The sequence below is a fragment of the Oncorhynchus gorbuscha genome, linkage group LG03, assembly GCF_021184085.1.
Source record: "Oncorhynchus gorbuscha isolate QuinsamMale2020 ecotype Even-year linkage group LG03, OgorEven_v1.0, whole genome shotgun sequence".
Classification (NCBI taxonomy): Eukaryota; Metazoa; Chordata; class Actinopteri; order Salmoniformes; family Salmonidae; genus Oncorhynchus; species Oncorhynchus gorbuscha.
In genome coordinates, this window is record NC_060175.1 from 50742133 (window position 1) to 50762658 (window position 20526).

General features: G+C 46.3%; 1 protein-coding gene across 2 annotated transcripts in view; it reads right to left on the minus strand.

The window, feature by feature from the left end:
• LOC124031508 (E3 ubiquitin-protein ligase PDZRN3-B-like) overlaps window positions 1–20526 on the minus strand; it is a 125082-nt gene that overhangs the window by 37327 nt on the left and 67229 nt on the right. Inside the window, exon 1 of one of the 2 annotated variants that reach the window (XM_046342815.1) lies at window positions 9346–9471. The exons of the other annotated variant lie outside the window; for it this stretch is intronic. Within the exon in view, the coding sequence (XP_046198771.1) occupies window positions 9346–9351 (6 nt within the window). The 5' untranslated portion in view covers window positions 9352–9471. Of the gene's footprint in view, window positions 1–9345; window positions 9472–20526 lie in introns of those variants that run through there. 2 annotated transcript variants of the gene reach the window in all.

Below are 20526 nucleotides of genomic sequence, written 5' to 3' on the forward strand. Positions count from 1 at the left end.
GTTGTGTTCCAGAGATTGGACAAACCAAGAGATGGTATTTAAATCAATACAAGATGCTGGATGAAGCCATTCCATTTCCAAGCCCCTGTATCTCAGAGAGCATTTCACTTCAGGTTGGGGATGGTAAAATTGCCATAAAGTGCAATTTTCCCCATTGAGGTGCGGTACACTTTCATGAGACCCATGTCATTAGTAAAACTGTCATTCCCTGAGTGCTATTTCCACCACAGACCCTTAGAGAGAAGTGTTTGATTGAAAATAATAAGCCCACACATTTAGCCTATGCTTTCCCCTGTTCTCTCCAAATGGATAGGAGAAAAATATGTCGGGTTTTAAAGAGCCTGGCACTACCGTTTTCATCCAATTCCGACTTCATTTTGCACTGAAGTGCTCCACAAATGCTGTCATTATAGAACACAATGCTATGGCACAGTGAAGGGGACTTGTTGGCTCCATTAAAGGGAGAGACGAGGGACTGGTCTTGTATATATTTTTAATTGACAAAGATGAGAGAGAACGAGAGATAGAGGGGGGGAGAGAGACAGTGAAAGGGGGGCGTAGGAGGGGGAAGGGGGAGAAGGAGAGGGGGGTAGAGAGAGTCCTGTTGTATAATGAGGAGTCAGTGATTTTGGAAGAGAGCAGAGAGTGATCACGGGGACGCTTTGACCTATGACCCTCAGATCCCTTGGTGCATATGACAGGTCCTAGTTTAGAGGCAGGATTAAGGTAATCAAGGGAGTAATGTGAAAAGGGCACGTTGATGTGTTCGTGTACCCGCAGAGAGCAACCATTATGCACCCCATTCTCTTTCCCCTGAGTGCATGCGTGTGTGCTTATTTGTCTGGCTCCATGTTATGGTCATGTAATCACACGCTTTCCCTTTCCTGTGGCAGTGGGTCATTTTCTGTGGGGCTTTGTGGGTCATTCACCGGTGCTCTACACACCTCATGTGTAATAGGGACATCATGACAGAAGTGGGGCATTACAGACTGATAAGGGAGGGTAGAATACTGCCCTAAAATAGATCCCCGCACCCTAAAATGTGTTTCACTAGGAAAAAAGCTTTTCAATAGGTTTGGGTTGGTGATCTATCATATAATATGGCTGAAATGAGACATTTGAGAAAGAAAAGAAGTTGAAGAAGCACTATGAAAGAAATTGCTCCGACCATTTCCTGGTTTCTAAAATTCTAATAGTTTATGTGACAAAAAAGAAATCAAGTATAGTGTAGAGAATCATTGTACCATCTATACCACTATGAAATATATTTTCCATAACAAAACATATTATATTTTCAGCAGTTTGAAGCTGGTATACAAAACTGAGATGAAAGACGCAAAAAAGTGGGAAGCATAGAAATAGCACACAGAACAGATCTACTGTCACGGCTGATTTCCTCCTCTTCGTCTGAAGAAACAGTACCATGCGGTGAAACAAACACAGCCCCAGAAACAATCACTCACAAAGTATCCACAGAATATGGCTGCCTAAATATGGTTCCCAATCAGAGACAACGATAGACAGCTGCCTCTAATTGAGAACCAATCTAGGCAACCATAGACATACAATATACCTAGAAAGGAAACAGCCCCATAAACATACAAAACCCCTCGACAAGACAAAACCACATACATCACCCATGTCACACCTTGACCTAACCAAAATAACAAGGAAAACAAAGAATACTAAGGTCAGGGTGTGACATCTACATCTTCTTTGAAAAATTTGAATGAAAGATTTATAACTCTCATTTCTATGCAAATTTTTGACAGGGTCGCCCAAAAATTTACTGCATCCTTCAGATAAGAAATCTGTGACGGAGAGAGGAATTCTATGGTGCACATGTTTGCCGAGGATTACTTGGAGCGGACGCTCAACGCACAAGACTGTGTGCTTATGTGAGAGCATTGTAAATGCTTTCCCCAAGTGATCGCCGACTGTCCACTCACCCCAAGCAGTGAGGAGAGGGGGTGGGCCTAAGTATCCTCCTACATCCCAACTGACCACTGGGAGACTTTATATTCCAGGTCCACAATGAGGTTAAGTTCTGCCTGCAGCGAACTGCCCTGAACATGACTTTACTTCTCTAGAGAATGGCACAATTCCTCCAATCACCTAAAAGCCCGCTTCAATCCAGACTTTACACCTACAAAAAGGATCACTTGAGCCCTGCGTTCAGCACCGAAAGCCAAGCCCTGATATTCACTTTTATTGGCTCCTTTCACTGACTGACTGTGTGCGCTGGAGCACATCCTCCTTTTTCCACCCTCCTCTTTTGTCACGTTTTCAATTACTCTCTGAGTACACAAAGACAACCTGTGCTGTAACTCAATAAGGAGACAAAAGAGGAGAGGGTATCGCCTTTCCCGCCCACATCATTGTCCCGGGGCGGGTGAGTGACAGGGGCGGCATCTCCGCCCCTCCCCGGGACCCCACAGCAGAGAATGGTTACTTTGTACCTGTCACTCAAGCTGTGGCCCCTGACACAGAGGTCCCGTGGGCTCGTGGTGGGGTCCGGTAAGGTGAGGGGGTCCCAGGCCACGGCCCTGTCCCTGCCAGCAGGTTACCCCAACCGTCCCTTTAAAACAATGAGAGACCTCCAGCAGCTGGTTCCTTGGGACAAGGCACCATGGACTTACAAAGATGGCTTGAGATGAGATGCTACAGTCACACAGACTCTGCCGTCGACGGGCTACACCACAACGGGAAGCCATACCCTAGGCGGGCAAAGCGCAGTTTGAAAGATTACATCCTCGCTAAAGAACTAAATCAAAATGAAACACGTATCTCCACAAGCAGATAGTTAGAATGTATTTCTGAACACAGGAGGTCGAAAGGTTGAATTAACAAGCTTGGCTTGGTGTTCTGTGAGGGGGTCACACAGGCGATTCCACCGCCATCTGCCAACCTCATGGCAGGAGCAGCACACTACCAAGTCTTCTTCATTATTCCGCTCACACTCAAGAGTGGCTCCTTATCTTTCACTGTCAGCTACCGCTAAACCATTCACACGGACTCTAACTCACCTGAAAAGGCAATGGACTGAAAAATATCAATGATAGAAGGGAGGCTTCTATTATGTGCCAATCACAGCTCAGTGTGCTGGCTGGTGAGTGAACGGCTGTAGACAGCAAGGTCAGTGGGGCCACGGAGCCTGACCAGCCACATCACTAGCCAAGATAACAGTAATGAAAGTGAACAGTTTAACTATAGGATCGCCTAGGAATTCGCAGACCACAGACGAGAGGTGTCGTCTCTGACGGCCTATCAAAGAGATCCTAAGGGATAACATCAATTATAGATACTCATGCATGAGAACCAGTGCCGTGTCTGTAAAGATCCCACGGTGTTGTAGGGCCTTGCATTTTGCCATATGGTTCTCTGTGTTATGTACTGAGGTTAGTCACTTCAGAAGCCCAGAGTGAAGAAGGACATTTTTGGTACCCGTCACCCCCCCCACTGCCTCCCTAAACCCACACCCTCTTTCTCCCTACAGGGGTCTGTGGTCCCAGTGGGGTGTCATTAGTCTTCCTGAGGGACTGGCCAGTCTGGGCTAATTGAGTTGCACAGGATGACAAGGCCTCTCATTACTGCCAGGCCACTCTGCTTTGATGCTGCTCCTTCATGCGCCATCAGACACTGGGCCCTAAATGAGGCAAACAGGTGAGCGCAGAAAGCCACGACTAAACCGCACCATAACTCAACAAGACGACTCCACTGCGGCATGGATGTGACAAAGTCAATGGATTTCCCAGAGAGTTGCCAGAACTGGGTGCGACTTTGGCCAGACTTTCATTGTCAGGCCACACAAACACAACAGAGTATGGAGATGGACCTGGCTACAAGGCTTCGATGGGACTCCAACACTGGAAAGGGCCAGCATGATAAGATGCTCATGGTAGCTCCAAACAAGCACAATCGCTGACTTCCTGTTCAAACTCAAATGAAGAACTTTCCTCTCAGACAGCTTCCTGTGTGTGTGTGTGTGTGTCTCTGGGCTTCTGAGTGGGTAGACCGACTCTGAGAAGACCGAACAATAATACTAATGTACCCTGCATGGCAGAACCAGGGAAAGTTGCCTAGGAAACATGCACTGTTACTGTCCGTCACTATGGCAACCTGGATCCTAAAAGTGCTCCGGGCCTCTTGTGACGGGGAAGACGGTCCATTGAAGATGTTCCTCTTAAGACCATGCTGTCTTCGTGGGGTTTTGTGGTCTTTTATTCTCAGAGATAAAGGCATACAGAGATGGGAGGGCAGACATTCTGAGAGAAATGAATAATATTTCATCAAAATACTCTCAGCTCAAAGCTTTTCAGTCCAATATTCAATATCAGCTCCAAATGTCTAGAATTCACCTCACCATTCGTCAGTTCACATCTTACCTTTTCTGAATGAAAACCAAAGAAATCTGGGTTGCTGGAGTGGTTAAGAAATGCCCCTACCAATGCGGAAACAGGTTAACAAAAATATTTTGTTGTTTGGAACCATGATAATAAGATGCACCCCGTCTGTCTATAAGAAATGAGTGAGCCATGGCCAGTCTGTTCAGCCCCAGCACAGTAGTGGTTCCTGCTCAACCAGCCCAGCCACTCTACTGCTCTGCTGGGCTCAGTTATGCAATGTGATTACTCCAGCCATCCACCCATTCATCCAGTGGGGTCAAATGAAGCTCTTGATGTGCACTGAGTGTGAGGGCTCAGGTGAAGTAGAGCTTTTGTTCTCTCAGTGCCCTCACTCTCCTGATGAGATTATCAGTTCAAATGGGCTCGGAGGGCTGAGGGCGAGGGTCGAGGATAGGGCTAAGGTCAACTCCAGCAGAAAGGGGGTTGTGCTGTGGCCCCTGTGGCCCTGGAGCCACTCAGCAAGCATCAGGGAACAGATTAACTCCTGATTACATCACAAATCTGCCTGGTGAGCCTTTCTCCCTCATGCCAAAACACACGTACTGTACATACACTCCTACTGTCACACAAACCAATACACACTCTTGAACTTTAGCCCACACTTATACACATCTGCAGCCACCCACCCATGTACGCTAACGCATATGCACATTGGCATTGGAAGAGGATTCATTTTGAGGTTAAAAGTGCCTTGTGGATGCTGCTCACATTCTGGAACAGAGGAGAACTGGAACAGAGCTGCTGTTCTGACAATGCCTCAACACCACACTGTGGACACAGTTCCGCAAACGTACTGGATTACATCTACAGCATGTGCAACAGTGCTACACGGGCTATCAGTTCATCTGGAGGTCTTTGTTTACACATTGACTGTGTTCTAACCCCCCCCCCCCCCCCCCCCCCCCCCCCGTTAGAGGAATTCGCTTTTCGCCGTCTGAGCAAATGATGACCCACACGCAAACAGATAATCATATGACAGCCAGCGCCTGTGACCAATGGACACCTGTTTTGAATCAATAAGGGCGTGTTCAGTCAGTCGATTATGCTCACCTAGGCGTGTTTATTATGCCACAGACGTCCTGGACACAAATGATCTCAGGCACCGAAACCTTGCATTCTACTAGTAAATAAATACTAATGTCTTTTAGACAGCAGGGGGAAAAAACAACTGTCTGGCAAATGCTTTACAGCACCCAATGGTGTATTTAAATGTGCACTGCACTAACGAGATGCCATTTGGCTGAGGGAGTCAGATCAAATGAGGGCAAGGTGAAAATATTCCCTCTGGAAACTAATAGAGGAAGCTCAGATTCTATAGGGTCATACCGCCACCTATTGGCCATGCGTGTTAGTGTGTTCACGCAGTCAACGGCTGAATGGTAATAAACAGGCAATCGAAAACAAAATAGAGCTCAACACCATTCTTTAAGCCTAATGTGTTCAAAGCATTCGATCATTTGCCTCGCTCTTTGACATTTCAAATGACACTGTGATATCAAGAGATCGGAAGAGGGAGAGGAACAGGAAAACCACAGACAGACAGGCGGACAGACAGACAGGCGGACAAGGACAGACAGACAGGTGGACGGACAGACAGGCGGACAGACAGACAGGCGGACAGACAGACAGACAGGCGGAGAGACAGGACAGACAGGCGGAAAAGAAGGACAGGCGGACCGACAGACAGACAGGCGGACAGACAGACAGGCGGACAGACAGACAGGCGGACAGACAGACAGGCGGAGAGACAGACAGACAGGCGGAAAAGAAGGACAGGCGGACAGACAGACAGACAGGCGGAAAGACAGGCGGAAAGACAGGCAGACAGGCAGACAGGCAGACAGACAGACGGGCGAACAGACAGACAGCGGACAGACAGACAGGTGGACAGACAGGCAGACTGAAAAGAAGTGAGAGTGGAAGTGGGAGTGGTGGAGAGACAGGTCCTGCCCTGCAGGATTTTGTACCGAACTGAGAATCTGTGCAAACAGCTTCAACAAGTGGCATAATCCCAGAGCCTATTCCTCTGGGGGTGGTGGGAGGGAGGAGGGCCTCCCTGGTATTTACCTGCTAGATTCAACAGCAAGCCATAAATCTACCCAGAGCCTCGCACGCTCCCCTCTTCCTCCTCCCCTTCTTCCGCCTCCTCCCTTTTCATCCTCCGCATTGCACTCCTCTCTCCATCCTCCCATCGAGTAAATCTATGTCTCTCTGTGTTTGTGTATCTCCGTAGCCCAGCTGGTTGTGTAAGCAGTGGGAGGAGAGGGAGAGAGAGACACGATGCAATGGCTCCAGTCTAGTATGACTCAGGCAGTGTGCATCCTCGCCCCTGGGGGTAAGAACACAAAACACACATCCCCTCCTCTTGTAATTAGAGCATTCAGATGCTCACTTTCCCCCCCTAACAGGCGCTCCCAGGTCCCCAGTCCCAGCACAGCCCAGCTGCACACAGCAGTAATAACCCCAATGACAGGGGGGACTGGAAACGCATTAGGAGACGCGTCTGGTTGGGCTTTTTCTTCTGGAGCCTGCCATGTGGGACGGGCTGGGACGGGAGTGGGCTGGGAGCGGGACGCCTCGCAATCACGAGAGGACTTGCAGAGCAGAAGGGGGGGGGGGGGGGGAGTGGGCCCCTGTGCTGCTCTTCTCTGTGCAGGGCCTACTCTGCTTTGCTCGTCTGTGCTGCTGGCTGGGGAATGCGATGCTGAAGAGAGGAGTCCAAAACTGGACGACATGAGTGGAGCCGGTGTCCCAGGAGGATTCCTCCACCACCTGTTCAAACAGCCGACGCTACATCCTGAGGAAATGAAAACTTCCATCTCCACAGAGCTGCGTGGATCCAGCACACCAGATCCCCTCGCTAGTCGCCACAGCTCACTGTGTGCTGTTTCCACAGCTGTTCCTGGGCCTGGCCTTGCCGGGGGGACAGTTATCTGGAGATCTGGAGCCAACACAGAGCTGAATTGAAAAGGTGAAGTGGGTGAAATTGTAAACGTGTAAAAGAAACGTATAAAATGGCCCCAAATATTTATTTGATTAAACACGTCTTTCCAATGCTGTGGGTAAACTAGAACAGCATGAGAATGGGAGACAGACGCCAGTTCCAATGCAATTGTATATTTGTCCACAACCACACGGCCAGAGGTGACCGAGAGACCATTCAGCAGAAACTGAAGTGACGCTTTCATGAACCCGTTCCGCCCGTCTATGTATGTTCTTAAGGTCATAGTCTGAAACGAGCAGTCTGGAGTGGTGACAATCGGTTTAAGGTCACCCTGGAGGACAGTGACAGCACGTGAACTGCAGTTGACCTCTGGTCTTTTACTTGTCACTCTTTCACAGAGAGGAGAGCAGGAAGTTAAGTAGAGCCACTTTAACGGGCTTCAATCTTCAATTCTCCTTCTCAAAGCAGGTCAACAGATGGGTGGGAAAAATGCTCGAGGGAACTGGCCCGAATTGAGTGGTTCAGTTGTCCTTTCAGGTTGTTTATTATACTCTTTAGACGGCGCAGCCTGGTTGGAGCAAACAGCCCTCTCTGTCCACCGGAGACAGACCCTGGCCTAACCCAACCTTTAGGAGTTCAACAGTCACCGTGAAGCGGTGGCACGCAGTCTCTTATCAGCAGCACACGCAGAAGCAGCTCTGGCTGGCGTCAGGCTAGGCAGACTAGTTGGGTATGCTGCAGACTGAAGTAAACACCACCACCTTAACTGACCCCCCATCACCATGGAAATACCCCGTCAGGACCAATCAAAACGCGAGACAACTGGGGCCAGGCTGTGAATGAGTGACATCAGCTATTTTATGAGCAGTTAGTGTACCGACGCTTGTGTCTAGCCTGCCCCAGCTAGCTAGCTAGTCCTCTACACAGCGCCAGGCCTCCTGAATGACACCAGCCCTGAAACAAACAGGTCCTGCCTGCTGTCTGTCAGACAAGTAATGTTATTCTTTTGTTCTGCCCCCTTCTTTAAAACCAGAACCAGCCAAGGTGAAAGAGTCCTTCTGGAGAGGCAAGGAGCTGGCTGAAGGGAGGATCCCAAACCAAAAGCCTGCTGTTTCCACCATGATTTGACAGCTGAGTGGCTCACTTATTCTCAAGCTTCTACTGGAGACCAAAAATAATTCCTTTCATGGTGGTCATAAATCATACCCTGTTATGTTAAAAGCTCATGTGTCAAGAGATAAAAACAATATAAGTGAGTTAAATTAACTGTGTACGGACGGGGAGAGTTAGTCAGCTGTTGTTTCGTAAATATCAGACAACACAAAAATGTAGGTAAAACGGGTACAACAATCCTCAAGACTAAGATGCCCATCCAAAAGCTTGGCTGTAATTGATTTACACTTTTTATTTCATTTTTTCGAGTCGATATAGAAGTTGTACTTTTAGAACCAGAGCCGAGCTTGAGGCTGTGAGTGCAGACTGTGGCCACTAGGAGGCTCTCTACCCCTCTGCCAATGACGTTGCTCCAGACTAGCTGGACTGATGTCCAGAATGATCCTCACACAGAGCTCAGTCTCCCATCTTCTCCCTTTGGATAAGAATCATCCCAGTGAAAAACACACGGAGCCTCAGTCGTCCTGTCAGAGCCGTTTAACAGGCGACAGCTTCAGTTACACATAAAATGCATTTTTCAGGGAGCATATAAATGTTTTACGCTACTGCCACAGCTGGCACAAAACCGCGTAAATCCCCGCTCACTTGTGAAAATATTTGCTCGAATATTCGACGCCTCGGCCTCACCTCGAGCGTGCACTCTGGACACAACTTCTACATTATGCATGTACGCTGTGTGCACAGGCATGGAAGAACCCGAGAGCTCCTTTCCAAAAACAAGAACAAGCACAGGGAGCAGAAAGGCACAGGGAACGGCAACAGAACAACACACAGACAGCACAGCCCAAGATAGGATTCATGGGTAAAATCAGCATGTCTTACCAGCATCGCAAGCAACACCTCAGCAGTAGGAAACAGCCAAACGAATAGACGGGAGAGGAGCTACAAGGATCCCCACTTAACGTTTCAGCTCACTCCCTGCACCGACGTTAGTGACAAATGTATCTGCCATCACTGATTACAAGAGAGAAAAAGAGGTAGAAAGACAGAAAAGGGAGAGAGAGAGAGAGAGAGAGAGAGAGAGAGAGAGAGAGAGAGAGAGAGAGAGAGAAAGAGAAAAAAATAGAGTTGGATATTTAAAGCCTTGTTGCCGATCCCATGGGGCTTGGAGCAGGGAGGGCGTAATGCTCATGGTTGACTTGGCCCATCATGAGCTCACTCACGCTTTTCCCAAATTGTAGACAGGAAGCACCTGGGTCCAGGGGCCTGAGATTGGCTGGCTAGCAGGCAGGGGCCCTGCAACCAACCAACACTACACATGATCAGCCCAACTGGAAGGAATATATTATGTGTCTCTGTGGCCCAACAGCCAGCCTGCCTGGGCTGTTGGTAAACAAATACCACTCCCCTCCCTTTGCACAGGGCAGATGATTATTTTGAGTTCGCAATGAGGATTTATCCCAGTGTTTTACCCAAACGACTCAGACTTCTTCTTTGACGCCGACCGGCACCCCTGTCTCACTGGGACATGGCTCTGACGGACATGGCCCTGACGGACATGGCCCTGACGGACATGGCCCTGACGGACATGGCTCTGACGGACATGGCCCTGACGGACATGGCCCTGACGGACATGGCCCTGGCGGACATGGCTCTGACGGACATGGCTCTGACGGACATGGCTCTGACGGACATGGCCCTGACGGACATGGCTCTGGCGGACATGGCTCTGGCGGACATGGCTCTGACGGACTTGGCTCTGACGGACATGGCTCTGGCGGACTTGGCTCTGGTGGACTTGGCTCTGACGGACATGGCTCTGGCGGACATGGCTCTGGCGGACTTGCCCTGACATTGAGGCCCAGGTCCAGGGTCTTTCTCAGCTTGCATTTACATAACAATGGCTAACTGTGTACTTTAACACCTTCACAAAGCAACTGTCTTGAAGGATGCAGAGGCTGTTAATTCTGCTCCCTCCAAGTCTTAGTGTCACTCTCCTGAAGGAGACACAATTACACTAGAGCTTGCAAGAAATGCATTTTACTGTACTTGTGCACGTGACATTAAAACTTAAAATAGTAGAGCTTGTTTTGACACTTGACACACTGTAGACCCACTGGTGTGGGGGAAAGTCTCAATGAAAAAACGCCACTTCATTCCTCCTCAGCCTTTGGGCAAATGGAAAACAAAATATGTGGTAGCTATGCCCGTCCAGAGCCAACTTAGTGCCTCCTCATACATCCAAACCCATTACTAAAATGAATTATGATGATGATTTTCCTCAACAAGAGTTGATGTCTTACTGTTCTAGCTACCACTACTGACAAGAGAAAGCATGGGTAGGCTGGTCATATGGACCGACGCGGTTATGGCGGTCGCGCGTTGGAAGAAGCGCGGCGGCCGTGTGGCGGCTGGGTGGGAGCCTGGATGAGCAGGGCTGGCGGGCACGCGCTTGGTTGAGTTTGGTGACTGTGTGGCTGCCCCCGCTGAGTACTATGGGGATCAGCGCTCAGCCACAGTAGCCAGAGGCAAGCGGCCCAAAGTAAACAGCTCATTCTGGGGACGGCTGAGTTGAGGAGCTAGCTGCTGTAATTATACTGGTGGTCATGAGAAGATGAATAAGACCAAGACGAGGGAAGGAGGGGAAGAGGGAGGAAAAGACTCCGACCGACAATGACATCAATCTTTATCTGCTACAGATTCCCAAAAGAGGAGTTAACTTGGGGGACCAAAGGGCTAGGGATAGGGACTGGGAGGTGAAGTCGGGTAGAGGGTGGAGAGAGTTCCGTTCACACTACTCTGTCTGCACTCTCAAGCCAAAAGTTTTTGGAACATTTTTGGGTTGACTTCCAGAGGCCCTTCGGAAATCATCTCGAACACTAGTGAGAGTAGGGTGCTGGACTGTGAAAGTTGGAGCAGGAAAAAGAGCCAACAAATACACCTTCTCTTGCTTTAAATCAGAGCTTTGTCTCCTCCACTGCTTCCTACAAATGTGAACTTGTATGGGGTCGTGAGACAGACTAGGTCACCAGTGAGGATTTCTTACACTGGACAACTTGTTACAGCTGTTGATAAGTCTTTGATATTAATCTGCAAAAAAATGTATGTCATTGCATTAAGATATACTGTAAGGTGGATCAAAGCTAATAATAATAATAATAATAATATATGCCATTTAGCAGACGCTTTTATCCAAAGCGACTTACAGTCATGTGTGCATACATTCTACGTATGGGTGGTCCCGGGGATCGAACCCACTACCCTGGCGTTACAAGCGCCATGCTCTACCAACTGAGCTACAGAAGGACCAGCTACTGTGCATTCGGAAAGTATTCAGACCCCTTGACTTTTTCCACATTAAAATTGATGAAATGTTTTTTTTTGCCCTCATCAATCTATACACAATACCCTATAACGACAAAGAGAAAACAGTTGACATTTTTGCTAATTTATTAAAAATTAAAAACTGAAATATTACATTAGGGTTAGGGTTTAGGGTATGACGCTACAAGCTTGGCACATCTGTATATGGGGAGATTCTCCCATTCTTCTCTGCAGATCCTCTCAAGCTCTGTCAGGTTGGATGGGGAGACATTCAGAGACTTGTCCCGAAGGCACTCCTGTGTTGTCTTGGCTGTGTGCTTAGGGTTGTTGTCCTGTTAGAAGGTGAACCTTCGCCCCAGTCTGAGGTCCTGAGCACTCTGGAGCAGGTTTTCAACAAGGATCTCTCTGTACTTTGCTCCGTTCATCTTTGCCTCAATCCTGACTAGTCTCACAGTCCCTGCTGCTGAAAAACATCCCCACAGCATGATCTGCCAACACCATGCTTCACCATAGGGATGTTGCCAGGTTTCCGTCAGACGTGACATCTGGCATTCAGGCCTAAGAGTTCAATCTTGTTTTCATCAGACCAGAGAATCTTGTTTCTCATGGTCGGAGAGTCTTTAGGTGCCTATTGGCAAACTCCAAGCGGGCTGTCGTGTGCCTTTTACTGAGAAGTTGCTTCTGTCTGGCCAATCTGCCACAAAGGCCTGACCTGGTGGTGCTGGAGTGATGGTTGTCCTTCTGAAAGGTTCTCCCATCTCCACAACGGACCTCTAGAGCTCTGTCAGAGTGACCATCTGGTTCTTGGTCACCACTCTGACCGATGCCCTTCTCTCCCGATTGCTCAGTTTGGTCGGGCAGCCAGCTCTAGGAAGAGTCTTGGTGGTTCCATACTTCTTCAATTCAAGAATGATAGAGGCCACTGTGTTTTGGGGGAACTTCAATGCTGCAGACTTTTTTTGGTACCCTTCCCCAGATCTGTGCCTTGACACAATCCTGTCTCGGGCGCTCTATGGACAATTCCTCGACCTCATCGCTTGGTTTTTGCTCTGGCATGCACTGTCAACTGTGGGAGCCTACATAGACAGGTGTGTGCCTTTCCAAATCATGTCAAGTCAATTTAATTTACTACAGGTGGACTCCAAACAAGTTGTAGAAACAGCTCAAGGATGATCAATGGAAACAGGATGCACCTGAGCTCAATTTTGAGTCTCATAGCAAAGGGTCTGAATATTTAGGTAAAATAAGGTATTTTGGGTTTTAATATTGAATAAATTAGCAAACATTTAAAAAAATATATGTTTTTGCTTTGTCATTATGGGGTAGTGTGTAGATTACTGAGGATATATATATATATTTTTTAAATCAATTTTAGAATAAGGCTGTTACAAAATGTGGAAAATACTTTGAGTTGAGAGTTGATTTAAAATCCTTTATCATGGTTGGTGTCTTGATGGATTTGTCCAGAATCGTGTGACATAGAACACAACTTTTCTGTCCTTGCATTCGTGGTATTGTAAGGTGTAATACCATATATTAAGCATTAAAATCAGTTAAATTAGACACTGAACTTGAACCCTGTATGAATCCTGGATCTAGTTGTCGCTTTGTTGTTTGTAATGTATGCATTGCAAAATTGAATGCTTCTAATCAAAAGAGTCACCTTACCTTGATACTTAAAACCCAAATCGATACTGTCATTAACGTGGTTCTTCAATATTTTTACATAACTCTTGTTGGATGAGCATTTGATTTTCCATCTGATTAGTTAGACCATGATATTTTCACACATCATAATCTGATCCGGAGAGGAATGTTTCAAATGACAGTCAAGTGACGAACAGCTGTTGTGATGCAACAACAACCCAAGTGCTGGAAAAAAATGTGGTCGCATGGAACGTCCACAATATTTTGGTGTCTTATTCGTTGCACCGGTGAAGATGTTGAAGATGTATGTTGATCATCTGTTGCGGTCTGCTTGATTAAGGGTCTTGTTAGATTTAACAGAGAAAGAGTCAAAGTAATGAGTTCATGCTGCTGTGCCTCTGATTGGACACAGAGTAGTCCATTTTTGATTCTCATGCTCGCTTCAATTATCCGTGATTTCATTTTTGATCGGGTTTTGTGAGGTGTGGCCAATTTCGTTTGTTTCCCGCAGTTTCAATTGAAGGGTGTTACGCTACTCTGTTGCGGTTAAACCACTTGCGGTTATTACGAGGACGACAACAGCTATTGTTGGCTTCAACTTGGCTTTCCATTCAAATCCTTCCATTGAAAAAGGAACCTGTTTTTTGGTCACTTTCTCATGATAAAAACAGCAATGGTGAGATTAATGCTACCGCTATTCGTGCCTTTATTATGTGTGCCTGCGTCGACCACATAGGCCACAGAAAATCGCCATGCATGCATCCAATCTATTTAGTCAGGCAGTGTCCACATTGTTCTCACATATTTTATAATATAATAATACTTTGAATATCAACGCGTTGGCAAGGCCTAACAAATTAATTATCTTAAAGTGACACTTTTTGCATGTTTTTTTGGGAGGGGGGGGGGGGGGTTCTATATTACAACCTATATGTACAATTATATAAATTGTAGAATTGTATAACATTTAGGTCCTTGAAAATTACAATTCCGTAATTAACACAATTCCTAAAAGTCCCTAATTTTAACTTGCCAATGTCAGTATGAACCCTGCTTAAAGGATGTATAATCCTAGACCTATGTTGTTGAATAGCTGGAGTTGTGGGCCAATTTGCATATGTTCACATCTAATTCCTCTAAGTAGACATGTGGAACTGCATGAACATCCTTTTTTTAGTTTGGTTTCAAACCATTTTGAAATGTTGATCCCAATGTCACACATTTGCCCCATTATTTATAGAAAGACCCATATGCCTTAAAGATGCTGCAAGCCAGAACACTAAAGCATGTCTGCTTTTGTACATGTGTGTTTTTCTGCTCGTCTATCTCCTTATTTTGCCAGAGAAATCCTCAAGGAACCTGCAATGCTGGCCAATTAGCAGTACAACTCTGTGCTGTTTTTTTACTCGCGCAGAGCACATACTGTATACCTTTGTTCACTCTATAGCAGCTAGACTGAAGGCACTGTATCTTTTAAAGGGCTTCTACTTGTGTTCATTAATTGTTGTTATTAAACTTCCAAGATTCTTCTTCTTTAACTTGAAGTTTGGACTAAAATGAACTAGAGTCATGACATTGTAATAACCATAGATAATGTAGTAGAACTTCCATGTTCACAATCTTACGGTGCATTCAGAAAGTATTCAGGCCCCTTCCCCTTTTCCACATTTTGTTACGTTACAGCCTTTTTCTAAAATGTATTAAATGGTTTGTTTTCCCTCATCAATCTACACACAATACCCCATAAGGACAACGTGAAAACAGGTTTTTAGAAATGTAGGGACTTGGCCTGTGTGTCACCTCATATTTATACCTCAGTGAAACAGGAAGTCATGGCTTACCACTTGAGTGTTCCTAATCACTAAGGTGAATTTGACGTAAAGTATGAATGGGAATTACTCCAGTTAGATTTTACTCATAAGAATTTCTAGGGGTACCAATAATTGTGGAACATGTTTCAGATAAAAATATTTATGTCACATACATTTTTTTCCAATCATTTTACAATTAAAGGTTCGATTTTTGTATTTTGAATGAAATACCAAGAGGATAAAACAGGAAAGGTTTTTTTTTCACAGCCCATTTAGCTATTATTTACCAACGGGTGCCAATATTAATGGAGGGCACTGTATGTAAATGTGATATAAATTTTAAAAAATGTATTTAAATGATTATTATTTTTTCTTTGTTATTATGGGGTATTTTGTGTAGATTGATGAGGGGAAAAAAACATTTAATACATTTTAGAATAAGGCTGTAACGTAACAAAATGTGGAAAAAGTCAAGGGATCTGAATACTTTCCGAATGCACTGTATGTTGAGGAAGGGGACGAGATGATTCTATTCTGAATCCCCATCTCTGGAGGCATGCTGTTTGGCTGCTGTTATTTGCATCATTTGCCACCCAATGAGCATGCCAGGAGTTGAGCTACAGTAGGAAGTAGGGATCAATGTTAAGGCCATAGGAGCTCCACCGTGAATAAATCATTCACAATGGGAGCTACAGCTCTGCTAAATACTTTATTTCTGTTCCACATGGCTTTGTAGTAACATCATTGTCTTTATAGAGCTATGGACGTGGACTTTACTTTCAACAGACTTAGCAAACTCCCAAACTGGCTTTTACTGTGCATTACCCTCTGGATGTCAAATGGGAGGGTCAACTATTGTGTTTGGCAAGCTACTCTGAAAAGATAGTTTACCAAGTTACCAAAGAAGTTCAGCTACACCAAATCTACCCCGAATAAAAAATGTGTTTACTTAACTAAAGTTATTTTGAAAAGGTAGTTATTTGATCTAATTCTGAAATGTCATAGACTACAAACTGCAAGACAGAGTCAGATGTTAGCAGAATGTGTAGCACCAAGCTACTGCAAAATGTTGTTCAATTACTAGTTGAACTACATGTAGTTCACTACTCCCAAACACTGGCCGACTGCTTCTTCAATGCTCGCCTTACATGGCCTCCATGTCCCTTGGTGTTAGCTAAGATGCCAGTCCCTGACCCCGCTCTTCCTGTGATCCACACATGGCCCTGACTGCAACCCGGCTCTGATTAACAAATTAACAAGCTCTTGAGCTGATCCTGGATCAGGTAGAGGTGCAGGAGTATGTGACCCTGACGCAGGGATTAAGTCTCCTTTATGTCCAGATTACACAGCACTTACTCCCTGAGCTGAGGGGACGTCAGGTGTGTCCCTGCAGATTAGCACAAAGCTCCTGGTAATGAAAGAAAGGATACCCGGTGCTGCCTCTGGCGCCTTTGAAGTCAGACCAGTCAGGCTGAATAGAAGGCATTTCCCTCCCTCCCTCCCCTACCCAGGATGGGAGGAGCCCCAGAAGAGCTGGAGCCAGACTCCCAGAGTCCAGTAGATAAGGCTGAGATTAGCCCAACCTGGCCCGCACCCCTCTCCCTCCTCCCCTCTACCTTTTCTCACTCCCTCTCCCTCCAAGGTCTTTATTGGCATGGGAAACACATGTTTACATTGCCAAAGCAAGTGAAATGAATCATAAGCAAAAGTGAAGTAAACAAATCAGAAACGAATAAACATTACACTCACAAACGTTGAAAAGAAATAGAGACATTTCAGATGTCATATTATGGCCATATAGAGTGTTGTAACGAGGTGCAAATACACTTTTACCCAACTTTCTCTCACACCCTTTCATCTAACGGTAGAGAGGAGTTCCAACGTCCCTGACAGACAGTTAGGGCAAAGGTGGGGAGGAGGACAGAGCCAGGGGTGTCCCTAATCTAATGGAATGTCCTCCTCTGGAAGTAGTCCAGTGATTTTTATAAGGTCAGACTGGGAGGCTGGGCCCTGGTTGAGAAAGGTGGAGGAGCATACAGGGGGGAGGGCGGCAGGGTTCTGGATGTATTATACAGAGTTGCGGGAGAGCAGAGCTTTTCTTCCACTGAGAGGGATAACCTGGCATGGAGAAAGGGTCAGAAATAGTTCTCCCTGGAACGCTCACAGACATTAAATACGGATTTAAATGAAACAGTGTTGAAAACCATAATACGCCCCCCCCCCCCCCCCCCCCCCCCCCCCGCACACAGTAGTTCTGGTTTTACTTGTGGCTGTTGAAAGAACAAGCTAAGGACAAGCGAGGTAAAAAAAAATCTGAACTCAGAAGTGATGAAACTCAAACGTAATTAAAAAGTCTGAAGCAGGACAAACAGGGAGAGCTAGTTGAAGTCCACTCCATGTCAGAGCCGAGGTTGGAGGCTTGTCACTGATGGACACACCTGACGTCGCAATAATAAGAAGGATTGAGACATTGCGCATGCATTTGCACACACACAACGCAAACTAAAGATAGGCTGTCTTGGTTCAAAACATGTAGGAGTCTCACCAACCAACCCCCACTTTCCTCTCCCCAACCCTCCTCTCTAATGCCTTTCTCTTCTATCCTCTCAAATCAAATCAAATGTTATTCATCAAATACACATTTTTAGCAGATGTTATTGCGGGTGTAGCGAAATGAATGTGTTCCTAGCTCCAATAGTGCAGTGGAATCTAACAATTCACAAGAACACACACAAATCAGTCAAATAATGGATTTAAGAAATAAATACATAAATATAAATATTAGGACGAGCAATGTCGGACTTGCATTGATTAAAATGCAGTAGAATAGAATACAGTATATACATATGAGATGAGTAAAGCAGTATTGTGAACATGATTAAAGTGACGAGTGTTCCATTATTAACGTGGCCAGTGATTACATGTCTATGTACATAGGGCAGCAGCCTCTAAGGTGCAGGGTTCAGTAACCGGGAGGTAGCTGGCTAGTGATGGCTATTTAACAGTCTGATGGCCTTGAGATGGAAGTTGTTTTTTAGTCTCTTGGTCCCAGCTTTGATGCACCTGTATGGACCTCGCCTTCTGGATGATAGTGGGGTGAACAGGCCATGGCTCAGGTGTTTGATGCCCTTGATGATCTTTTTGGCCTTCCTGTGAAATCGGGTGCTGTAGGTGTCCTGGAGGGCAGGCCGTGTGCCCGTGGTGATGCGTTAGACATACCACATGCGGGCTGTGCAGTTGCAGTACCAGGCGGTGATGCAGCCCGACAGGATGATCTCAATTGTGCTTCTGTAAAAGTTTGTGAGGGTCTTAGGGGCCAAGCCATTTCTTCAGCCTCCTGAGGTTGAAGAGGCGCTGTTGCGCCTTCTTCACCATGCTGTCTGTGTGGGTGGACCATTTCAGTTTTTCAGTGATATGTACGCTGAGGAACTTGAAGCTTTCCACCTTCTCTGCTGCAGTCCTTTCGATGTGGATGGGGGGTGCTCCCTCTGCTGTTTCCTGAAGTCCACTATCAGCTCCATTTTGTTGACATTGAGGGAGAGGTTATTTTCCTGGCACCAATCCACCAGTGCCGTCATCTCCTCCCTGTTGCCTGTCTCGTCATTGTTGGTAATCAGGCCTACAACTGTTGTGTCGTCTGCTAACATGATGATTGAGTTGGAGGCATGCATGGCCACACAGTCATGGGTGAACAGCAAGTACAGGAGGGGACTGAGCACGCACCCTTGTGGGGCCCCAGTGTTGAGGATCAGTGGATCCTCCCCCAGTGGAGGTGTTGTTTCTTACCTTCACTACCCGTCAATAAGTTCAGGACCCAGTTGCACAAGTGTTCAGATCCAGGTCCTCAAGCTTAATGATGAGCTTGGAGGGTACTATGGTGTTGAATGCTGAGATAGAGTCAAGGAACAGCCTTCATACATAGGTATTCCTCTTGTCCAGATGAGATGGGGCAGTGTGCAGTGTGATGGCATTGTCTGTGGATCTATTGGGGCGGTAAGCAAATTGAAGTGGGTCTCGGGTGTCAGGTGAGGTAGATGTGATATGATCCTTAACTAGCCTCTCAATGCACTTTATGATGACAGAAGTGAGTGCTGCGGGGCGATAGTCATTTAGTTAAGTTACCTTTGCTTTCTTGGGTACAGGAACAATGGTGTACATCTCGAAGCATGTGGGGACACTGGGATAGGGAGAGATTGAATATGTCCGTAAATATGTCCGCTCTGAGGACGCAGCTAGGGATGCCGTCTGGGCTGGGAGCCTTGCGAGGGTTAACACTCTTAAATGTCTCATTCACGTCGGCCATGGAGAATGAGAGCCCACAGTCCATGGGAGTGGGAAGCGTTGGTGGCACTGTGTTATCCTCAAAGTGGGCGAACAAGGTGTTTGTCCGGGAGCAAGACATCGGTGTCCGTGACGTGGCTGGTTTTCCATTTGTAATCCGGGATTGTCTGTAGACCCTGCCACTCCTGTTACCCTTCCATCACCTTCCCGATTCCTTCCTCTTAACTTCTTGATGCACCCATTCCGTTACCGGGATCATTTTCGTCAACATCCACTGAATTGCAGAGCGCCAAATTCAAATTACTAAAAATATAAAATGTTCATCAAATCACAAGTGCAATATAACAAAACACAGTTTAGCTTGTTGTTAATCCACCTGGCGTGTCAGATTTCAATAAAGCTTTTCGGCGAAAGCATACCAAGCGTTTTAATCAGTTCTGTTATACTCACAGTCAATATTTTGACCGTTTTGGAAAATGTAGAGTGTTTTCTATCCTAATCTGACAATTATATGCATATTCTAGATTCTGGGCCTCATTTGGGTACGTTTTTCATCCAAACATCAAAATACTGCCCCCTACACTCAACAGGCTTACATAACTCCCACCTGATTTCAAGCATTTGTCCATGGTTACAATGAATGACTTTGTTCTGGGCAAAACAAGTTTTTTAAAATCTCAACACTCGGTAAAACTAATGCTCACTGGTATCGGAGTCCCAGGGTAATCTCTGGGGAGACAGAGAATGTTCTGGCGAGGATTAATTTATTCCTAGCAGCTGTCAGTGATTCTTAAAATACTTATTGTCCACCACTTCCTATCCCATCCAGAATCTAGTGCTTGGACAGCCAGGGCTCAACTCCCTGTGTTCCCTCCATCAATGGGACCGTACTCATTAACAGTGGGAGCTGCTGAAATCTGTGTTGCCCTTACTAACCCTAACCCTTCATCAACTCTGCACTTTTCCTTCCCTACCTGGCTGTCTGTGCTGCTGCTGGAGG